This window comes from Phaethon lepturus, unplaced genomic scaffold (assembly GCF_000687285.1).
Source record: "Phaethon lepturus isolate BGI_N335 unplaced genomic scaffold, ASM68728v1 scaffold1371, whole genome shotgun sequence".
In the NCBI taxonomy this organism is placed as follows: domain Eukaryota; kingdom Metazoa; phylum Chordata; class Aves; order Phaethontiformes; family Phaethontidae; genus Phaethon; species Phaethon lepturus.
In genome coordinates, this window is record NW_010516736.1 from 7,747 (window position 1) to 17,874 (window position 10,128).

Genomic DNA, 10,128 nt, shown 5'->3' on the forward strand with positions numbered 1-10,128 from the left:
TTACAAAATGACTACATATGCACACTTGTAATAAAGTGGTAGATAACTGACAAGAGACTCGTGTATTTGTTTCCTGAACGTGCTATAAAATACTTTGTTCCTTTTGTAGGAATGTTTCACCTTTAAGCCTTGTCATGCATATTAGCTCAATAACATAAGCTAATACCAGAACGATTGGGTTCTTTTTGATAGGCTTGAAAACTGAAGCAGACAAATACTTAACAGCTCCGCAGCATGGCTAACCAAAAATGAGCTAATGGTGTTCTACCATGTACTACTAAATCCACCAACCTGTACACTTTTCATCTTCCTTCATGTACCCAGATGCGCAGGTCTTGCACTTGTCAGAACCTTCCCCTGTGCAACTTACGCAGCTGGCATCACATGCTAAGGACAAAATATTTTAAGCATAAAAATTCATATATCTGAGGTTTAAAGTACCACCCTTAAAGTCAGTCAGCTTACCCACACAAGAAATCATGGAATCATAGAATGGTTTGGGTTGGAAGGAACCTTAAAGATCATCTAGTTCCAACCCCCCTGCCATGGGCAACAGACACCTTCCACTAGATGAGTTTGCTTAAAGCCTCATCCAACCTAGCCTTGAACACTTCCAGGGAAGGGGCATCCATAACATCTCTGGGCAACATGTTCCAGTGCCTCACCACTTTTACAGTAAAGAATTTCTTCCTAATACCTAATCTAAATCTACCCTCTTTCAGTTTAAAACCATTGCCCCTCATCCTATCACTACACTCCCTGACAAAGAGTCCCTCCCCATCTCTTCTGTAGGCCCCTTTGAAGTACTGGAAGGCTGCTCTAAGGTATCCCCAGAGCCTCCTCTTCTCCAGGCTGAACACTACTAGCTCTCTCAGCCTGTACTCATAGGGGAGGTGCTCCAGCTCCCTATGGACCATCTTTGTGGTCCTCCTATGGACCCACTCAAGCAGGTCCATGACTTTCTTATGCTGGGGGCCCCAGAACTGAACACAGTACTTCAGGGGGGGTGTCATAGGTGGGGTCTTACAAGAGTGGAGTAGAAATAACCAGAAATCTCTTGCTTTCCTCATGCAATAGCTTCTAAAGCCTCATCCTCCCCAAGCCCAGGCAGGACTGGACCCCATTGACCTAAATGCCTGGTATCATGCCTTTTCTAGCATTACCTCTAGCATTAGATTAGGATTCTGAATGATAAAGTAAAACAGCAGATTAAAAAGAAACCTTTGCATGAGAACGATCCATCTGTATTCAAACAATACTGGTGATCTTTGCAAGGAGAAGCGGCACACTCATCTAAATCTGAAAAATAAAAAGGGACAAGTTACCTAAAATAGTAGGCATGATTAAATAGCCAGATTAATACTTGAATGCTGTGCTTTGAAATCTTGTAAGAAGTGTCCCACAGAAGCTACAAACTTAAACTGCACTGAGAGTTACAATGAGCTCAGGATCAGATATGCAACATTAGACAAAGTAATGTGGTAACATATACTGTTTTATTCAGCTTCAACTTACATTAACAAATCAAAACTAATCCTCAGAAGATGTTTTGTGATGACAGTAACAGACATATCAGAAATGCAAGAGCTCAAATTAAATAAAGATTCCAGAACACCTGCCATCCTTGTAATTTTCAAGTCAGTGTTTTATATGCATTTATGTTTTTTATGCAAACAGCATAACAAATAAGCAGCCAGACTACCCTTCAGGAATACTGTTGATTTCTCTGCTCCTATATTACCAAGCTATGTAACTTTTTTGAAGTACTAAAAAAAATAAATACACAAATGCACACACATACACTGCTTAGTTTTCTACACAAAGCAAATTGGAGAAAGACAAGTTTATGGTTAGGACCAGCCAAGCTGAAAACCAGTTCTACTTGGGCAGTTAAAACATACTAGTGTTGTGATTTCAAGGAAGCGGCACAAGAGTAGTCGCAACTAAAAAATTCAAGTCCCTTTGCTGTCTATCTCGTTCTGTTGCTGCAAACATCATTCCTACTGATGACTCAGTTAATTTATACTTCATCAGTTGAAATGATTATTTGGAAAAAACCAGCTGCACACAAGACAACATTGGAGCACCTTAAAAACACTCTTGGAGCATTCAACAGTTGCCAAAGCAGGTATTGCAGGAGCTATAATTCAAATCCTAGTTCTCATTAGCACTTTTAAAAAGAAGCAGTGTTCACATAATTTCTAAGATATTGTTTCCAGATATTACGTTAAAGGTCTTTAAATGGCAAAATTCAACCAGTTACACAGAATGTGTTACTCTCCCCTTCGTGTACTGATGCATTGGGAGTATTTTCAGTATTTTGGTTTTTCCTTAAGTGTTTCATACATATCTCCTCATAAACCAAGAGATACGCTAAACTAGAAATAGGTAAGAGATTAATGGAAGCACTGAGCTTGATGCCTCTCCAGTAATAGGAAAAGTCAGTATGCCTGGCTTTTAGTAAAATGTTTGAACTCTATTAGTGTTGAGCATTTATAAACACACAGTAATGTGAAGATGGGCAATTAGTACAAAATATATAGATAAGCTGACAAGAATCTTCCAGTAGTTGACAAAATAGTTTAAATCAAGAGTAGGGCACTGTTTAGCATTCAAATAAACACAAAAACCGTGTCTTAAAAGGAACACCCCACCTGCTTCTATCTGTATTACACTAAAGTAAAAAAGATACACAGTGAACAGTTCGATAAAGACAACTATAATCACCAGGCAATCAGTGGGGAGGGAATACTGCTTTCCTGCATCATGAAACAAGTTAGGAAGAGAGAGACTACAAACTACACAAATCTAAACTGACAGAACACTTCCATAAAATACAATAAAACTCAATGTGATATCATCTAATCTCACTAGCCAACGTTGCTACAAAACCTGTTTGAAGTCTACCAAGCATTACTCACCCACACAAGCTGCTTCTTCATTTTTAATCCAGCCTTCTTTACAGTCTTGGCAGTCCTTATTACTTGAACCAGTACAAGTTTTACAGGCAGCATGGCAAGCTAAGATAAGAAAAAACTACAATCTGAGCTTTGCTGAGAGATTCCAAGGCAAGTTTGGGCACAAAAATTCTCAGAGAAAACCTGATTTAGGAATCACTGGAAGCTATCATATTTTAGTAGCTTGTTCCCATTCACAAGATTAAATCTTGACTTTATGGAGACATCATTTACAAAAATGCCGCTCTATCCTACAAAAAACACCCAAACAACCAAAATACCAAAAAAAACCCCAAACCCCAACCCAGGAAGCCAAACCTGGCAATTAGTCATCTGCACCACTCAGAAAACAGTGCCATGAAATTCTAGTGACTAGAAGGGGCAGGTCCAATTTCCAAATTATTTGGAAAGAGGAGATCAAGAAGATAAACTTTGTTCAGCCACTCAGGGCTGGGACAACAGTCTAAACACTAGACTCATCACTCCCACCTAATGAATCGTCAGGCTCCTTCATTTGCAACTAGCTATAAGAGTAATGTGTTAAATGATACGAGTCTGAAGAACTTCACAGGGAAACAGACTAGAAATCCAGCTATATATATATAAATACATATAATGCGTATATATGTTACATGCACATATAACACACAATATATAACATATGCCTGTTATATATTGTAATATAAAACAGACAGATAAAAAACCCACACTGATGGTGTTGAAAAACACATCTCATTAGACCCCACGGTCAGGTTTTAGTTGTTGCAGAATCTCACTCAAGATGTAAAAACAGATTAAAAATGTGACCAACTGAAAAAGTTTAGTCCTACAACCTGACTATTGTAGGAATTAAGCTTAGATGTACTTAACTGGAATCTATGTAGTCTAGAGCACAGATCAGCTGTTTCCATGCCCATTTACTCCAGTTAAGCTTATCCAAGACATGAGGAAAACCTAGCTTTCAGAGTAGTCCCCTGTGCAGCAATTTCAGCTCAAGGTTTTTGGACAGTACTCGCAGGATGGGGACAGAGGGGGGACAGGGGCAAAGTTTGCTCTTCCTTCCCAGCTCCCTCAAGACACAGATGAATTCTGCTTCTTAATTTAAAGCAAAGGTGGCGGGGGGAAACAAAAAAAAAAACCAAAAAAAAACCAAAAACAAACAAACAAAAAAAAAAAAATCAAGGGCAGTCTGGAAGGATGACTTAGCAAAACCTTAGAATTCCACCAAACTGACTGACATGTCATTTATAGTTCAAGCTGAGTGACCAAACTGTAACTATTTTTTGTTTTTACATTTATCAGTTTAAATTGTTTCTAGCTTACAAAAACTGAAGAAGGAAGACAAAGATTTAATCACATGTCGAAGACTTTGTTACCTGTACAAACAGAATGTGTCTCATTTCTCAAGGTACTGAAGTAACCATTAGAACAGTCCAAACAAAAATCTCCTGCATACTCCTTGTTACAATTACAGGAGCCATCTCCACCTCGGGTACCATCACCATCACAGTGACCATTTCCATGGCAAGGTCTTTCTGATCCACCACGACAAGCTAAAAAGGATCAAAAATACTTTTAAATCAGATGATAAAGGAAATAACTTCCTGTTCTGAGCCACAAGCACCTCAAGTCCCACCCTCTTCACTGACAGTAAAAAGTAAAAAAACAAAAAAGTCACACTAAACCAGGACATAATTTCCAAAATCTTTTTTCACTTGAGAGCAACCAAAAGGCTTGCTACAGGGAATCCTCAGTAATACGTTCAGGTGTAAGAGGAACTCAAAACAACCTCTAGGAAAGTTCCGTTATAAACTTAATTTTGGGTAAAAGCCACGGCTTAGAGTTTTACCTATTTTCCTAGCTTCCTGGATAAAGCTGGTATTTTTCTTTATTCTAGATTTCTGATAACGCTCATACTGCAGTTGGCAAAACCTACTAGCAATCATTTAGATCAATACTGGGAATTGGCGTAATTTTTAAGAATGTAAGAGTGCAAAGCTGATTTCTAACATGGTGCAAGGTTCTAGAGATACATAAATTATACAGACTTCCAGGGCCAAAATACCTCCTTTATCACCTTTGTATCAAAGACCTTACTTTCATTCAGTTGTCTCTCCCACCTACTTTTATCCAATTTCTCCCACTGCCTTTTCAACTAATCCTCAGTTGTGACTTTCTTCATTTAATCCCCATCTTACAACTGGTGAAGGACTGTTGTCTACATAGCTTCTGAAAGGCCACCTAAACAGACCTGATGTCACAGACAGCCTTTAAGCATGGGTCAGGTGTGGATGTGAGCGATCAGATGGATTCTGCACATGCAAGTACCCTTGATAGATCCGTACATTACTTCATGCCCGGAAGACCTTTTTTCAGGCAAGATGCTCACAAGGCAGCTACTTAACTATCAAGCAGCAAGCAGGCACACACTACACAGCAGCTGGTGTCTCACACAAAATATCACACTTCATGTATTTATCCATGTTATGAAAGACTGAAACAAACAGGTAAAAAGAACATATTTGCTACTGTATTTTTCAGACGAAAAATTACCAAGGCAATCTGGTCCATAAGTTCCAGCAGGGCAGCAAACTTCTACTGTTTCTATACAAAACCACTTAAACAAATCAGGGTACTTCTTCTTTCTGCATATGAAAGACATTCATTTATCAATAAAAAGAATGAAGATTCTTTAAAAGCCAATTCACACAACTGAGCCTGCACAACGCAGTAGAGAAATCTATTGCACATGACAGATTAGAAACCTATTTTTTCTGTTCTGAAGATGATCTTATTTCAGGCACCAATTTCTAAAAGTAGTCCTCCAACTCGAAATGATTTTACCTTTTAAACTAGAATACTGTTAACAGACTCTACTAATATCTTATAGATTCATGAAAACTGTTAAATGAGAGCAACCAATAAAATCAATTTATTTGATACATACCCACCCTTTTTTTTTTTTAACCACCTTATTTTTAGAGAAGGTTTATATATAGTTTAGATGGTGTTATTTATGTCTTCCTCTTAAAGATAACTGCTGTGATCTCAGTATCACGGTGATGCTGAAGTCTCAAAAACTTTAGTAAAGGAAAGGCTCAGATATTCTGTAGCCTGACAAAAGTCTTCAGCAACTCCCAAGGCATGTACAGCTTCTCTTTCTAAACTACTAAGTCTGACCATACTGACTCCAAGGCTCAGGCCCTGAAAAGTAAATTTACTGAGTACCACGTGTAATGTAATAACTTATGAAAAAAGATCCAAGGCATTCATGGACAAAGAAACTATCTTTGGAAACTACCACAGAAACTGAATGACATTTGGAGATCGCAGGCTAAAGGACAGAAGGCAAACTTAATCAATTGCACTCAAAAGGTCTATTAAATACAGTAACTTTCAAAAACACAAAGTATTTTATGAATGGTTTTCTTTATTTTAGGAAGTCTACTTTGTTGAATTCTCTAGTTTAAAGCCCGTTTCTTTCAGTTCTGCAAATTTAAGACAAGCATAGCTTGTCTTTCTGGAAGGCATGCCCTACGAGGAGCCGCTAAGGACTTTGCGCTTGGCTAGTTTGGAGAGAAGGAGGCTGAGGGGTGACCTCATTGCTCTCCACAAATTCCTGGGGAGGGGAAGTGGAGAGGGAGGTGCTGATCTCTTCTTCCTGGTATCCAGTGACAGGATGCATGGGAATGGTTCAAAGCTATGCCAGGGGAGTTTTAGCCTAGACATTAGGAAGCATTTCTTCACTGAGAAAGTAGTCAAATACTGGAGCAGGCTTCTTAAGAGAGGTGGTTGATGCCTCAAGCCTGTCAATGTTTAAGAGGCGTTTGGACAATGCCCTTAATAACATGCTTTAAGTTTTTGTCAGCCCTGAAGTGGTCAGGCAGTTGGACTAGATGATCACTATAGGTCCCTTCCAACTGAAATAGTCTACTGTACGCTGTGCTATTCCCTTGTCCTGGTTCCAGCTGGGATAGAGTTAATTTTCTTCCTAGTAGCTGATCATAGAATCATTTAGGTTGGAAAAGACTTTTAAGATCAAGTCCAATCATTAACCTATCACTGTCAAGTCCATCACTAAACCATGTCCCTAAGTGCCACATTTACATGTCTTTTAAATATCTCCACAGATGGTGACTCAACCACTTCCCTGGGCAGCCTGTTCCAGTGTTTGACAACCCTTTCAGTGAAAAAATTTTTCCTAATATCCAATCTAAACCTTCCCTGCACAACTGAAGGCCATTTCCTCTTTTTCTATCACTTGCTACTTGGGAGAAGAGACTGACACCCACCTCACTACAACCTCCTTTCAGTTGTAGTTGTAGAAACTGGTAAGGTCTCCCTGAGCCTCCTTTTCTCCAGGCTAAACAACCCTAGTTTCCTCTGCCACTCCTCATAAGATTTGTGCTCTAGACCCTTCAAGCAGCTTCATTGCTCGTCTTTGGACACGGTCCAGCACCTCGATGTCTTTCACTGTAGTGAGGGGCCCAGAACTGAACACAGTATTCAAGGTGTGGTCTCACCAGTGCCAAGTGGCTGTGTTTTGGATTTAGTATGAGAATAATGTTGACAACACTGATGTTTTTAGTTGTGGCTAAAGTAGTTGTAGTGCTTATACTAAGTCAAGGACTTTTCAGCTTCCCATGCTCTGCCAGTAGGGAGGTGCACAAGAAGCTGAGAGGGGGCACAGCCAGGAGAGCTGACCCAGGCTGGCCAAAGAGAGATTCCCTACCATATAACATCATGCCCAGTACATAAATTGGAGTTGGTTGGGGGGTGGGAATCACTGCTTGGGCACAGGCTATCGATCATGGGGTGGTGAGCAATCATTGCTTTGTGCATCATTTGGTTTTGTATATTCCTTTATCAGTAGTATTACTACTATAATTATTTCTTCTTCGTTTGATGTCCAATTAAACTGTTTTTATCTCAACCCACAATTTTTTTTTTTCCCTGATTCTCTCCGCCATCCCACCTTGGGGCAGGGGAGACAAGCGAGCAGCTGTGTGATGCTTAGTTGCCAGCTGGGGCTAAATCACAACATCCCTTCAACTGGCATGTTAATGTATACACAACCCTGTATAGTTAGGTAAAAGGGTAAAGTAATAAAACAGTCATTAAGAGCAATGTCGGTTATCAAAAATCCTTACTGAGTTATGAAACATTATAATGGCAGTTAGTCCTATTGAATGCTAACTGATTGCGAGTGCTGAAAGTCTAAAGTAGTAAAAATATACTTAGAAGAAACATGATTTGGAATTTAAAAAAAGATCTTAAGAGATTTAAATGCTACAACGCTATCCTTGCACTAATTATACTTTATAATTGTATATGAAGAGCTTAGTTATATCAGAAATCACAGGCTAGCGTAGAAGGCAGATAGAAAAGTCAGCTGCTACACTACCATCCTCAAGAGATCCAACTTCTAGATTTGTTAGTATCAACTATTTTGTTGATTGCCAGGAGAACAAAATAATGTTTCAGGAAAAAAAGCAAACAAACAAAAAACTCAGAAGAACCAAAGAGTCCATTGCAGTTTTATGACAAAGGAAAACAAAAAAGGTAATAGAGCTCAACGTTTTCAAATGGTAGTTTGCCTCAACACCCCACTGGTAACTGAGCAGACGGTGTATGAGAAGACAGACTGGATGTTTTTGTGCAACACTGCCGAAATTGAAAAGAGAGAACACTGGACAGCAGCACATGCTATTAAAAGTCGGCCTGAACCCAGCTGCACCCAATGGCAACTCCTGAAGGATAACATACTGCTATTGTTTGGGCACCAGATTTAACATCTGTAGTTCATTCTCTTAGATAACTTATCTACACAAAGATCTTAAAAAAAAAAGATACTTACAGTTTAAACCACCATTTCTCTATATGTTCTTCATGCTCTTCTACCATGTTGTTACATTCAAAGTTACTACTGTCGCACAGATTCTCTATGATCTCTACAAGACGAATTTCGCTATGAGTGGAGAAGGAAAATCATAAATTTAATTTAAACATTTGACGCCACTCAAGACACGACTTGAGCCTAGAATACTTTTATCAGTTCATGGTGTGTTCTGAATTAGCTCCAAAACAAAGCAAATATCAGAATAAAGAACTAATGAACATTACTTCAACCAAAAAAATTAGAAGGGTGGCCACAAGAACCACTTTGGCTTTCCTGCATTTATTATGTCTGCAGACTGTAGCTTTGATAGACGCTTAGCTTCCCAGCAAATTTTGAGTGCAGTATTTTTCACCCAAATTCAACAACAAATATCATTATTTGATACAAGTCCATGAAGCTCACAGTAACTGAGGTTCAGAAATACCACCCTTGCATCTCAAGGCTCAAACTAAGATTAAAAAGTGAGTTTGAAATTTGGAAGAAAAGTACCAGGTCACCTTGCTCAGTAATCAAACATCCGTAGAAAAGAGTACAGCAATCTCCACCTCTTCTAGTTTTCTGTTTGGCACTGAAACAGTGACGACTCAGGAGAAGACACTGCTTCAATTCTAAAACAAGTACTGCAGTACCCCACACCTTTTATGACCTACCTATTAACTACTGACCATTATTTAAGATCATTATTTTAGGACTTTAATGGGTAAATAAAAGAAAACTACTATGACCGATGTCGGTATTAACTTCTGTTGTTTTCAGAAGCAAGACAAAGACATTAATAAGGGGGTTCAGTATGTACTACTGTAATCATTACTTGTCATGTTACATTTTAATCAGCAAGAATTAATCAGCTTGGACACGTGAAACTTTAGCTGCCACATTCAATATTTAAGTTTCACACAAACACTGGTATGGTGAAGTTACACACAGTAAGATATGAAATGTAGCCCAATGAAAAATACTGAGACAGCTTACCTGGACTCATACTTTGACAGTGTCTTCTCTTCCCAAGCAGTGTTGCCACCACCAAAGTTCTTTTTAGCTGTATCTACTAATCCCTACACACAAAAAGTACAAAAAGAAGGTAAGTTACATAGGGGTTTTTTGTAACAAAAATTAAGGGCAATAGTAAATGCTTATATGAAAATTGTGAAAAGCACCACGCAGAAACTTCAGTAAAGCTCTGAAGCTGCTGATCAAATTGCCAAATGAAAGAAACAGCTAGTGACAACATAAAAAGTGAGAAAGTATAGGTTATAGCATAACATGACCCAA

General features: G+C 38.8%; 1 protein-coding gene across 1 annotated transcript in view; it reads right to left on the minus strand.

Annotated features, from left to right (window-relative positions):
- CRELD2 (cysteine-rich with EGF-like domains 2) overlaps positions 1 to 9,911 on the minus strand; it is a gene marked incomplete at its 5' end in the record, with an annotated part of 12,670 nt that extends 2,759 nt beyond the window's left edge. The window contains 7 exons of the mRNA XM_010296146.1: positions 292 to 387; positions 1,222 to 1,299; positions 2,922 to 3,020; positions 4,334 to 4,510; positions 5,511 to 5,602; positions 8,815 to 8,925; positions 9,829 to 9,911. Of these exons, the coding sequence (XP_010294448.1) occupies positions 292 to 387; positions 1,222 to 1,299; positions 2,922 to 3,020; positions 4,334 to 4,510; positions 5,511 to 5,602; positions 8,815 to 8,925; positions 9,829 to 9,911 (736 nt within the window). The remainder of the gene's footprint in view (positions 1 to 291; positions 388 to 1,221; positions 1,300 to 2,921; positions 3,021 to 4,333; positions 4,511 to 5,510; positions 5,603 to 8,814; positions 8,926 to 9,828) is intronic.
- Positions 9,912 to 10,128: the final 217 nt, after the last annotated feature.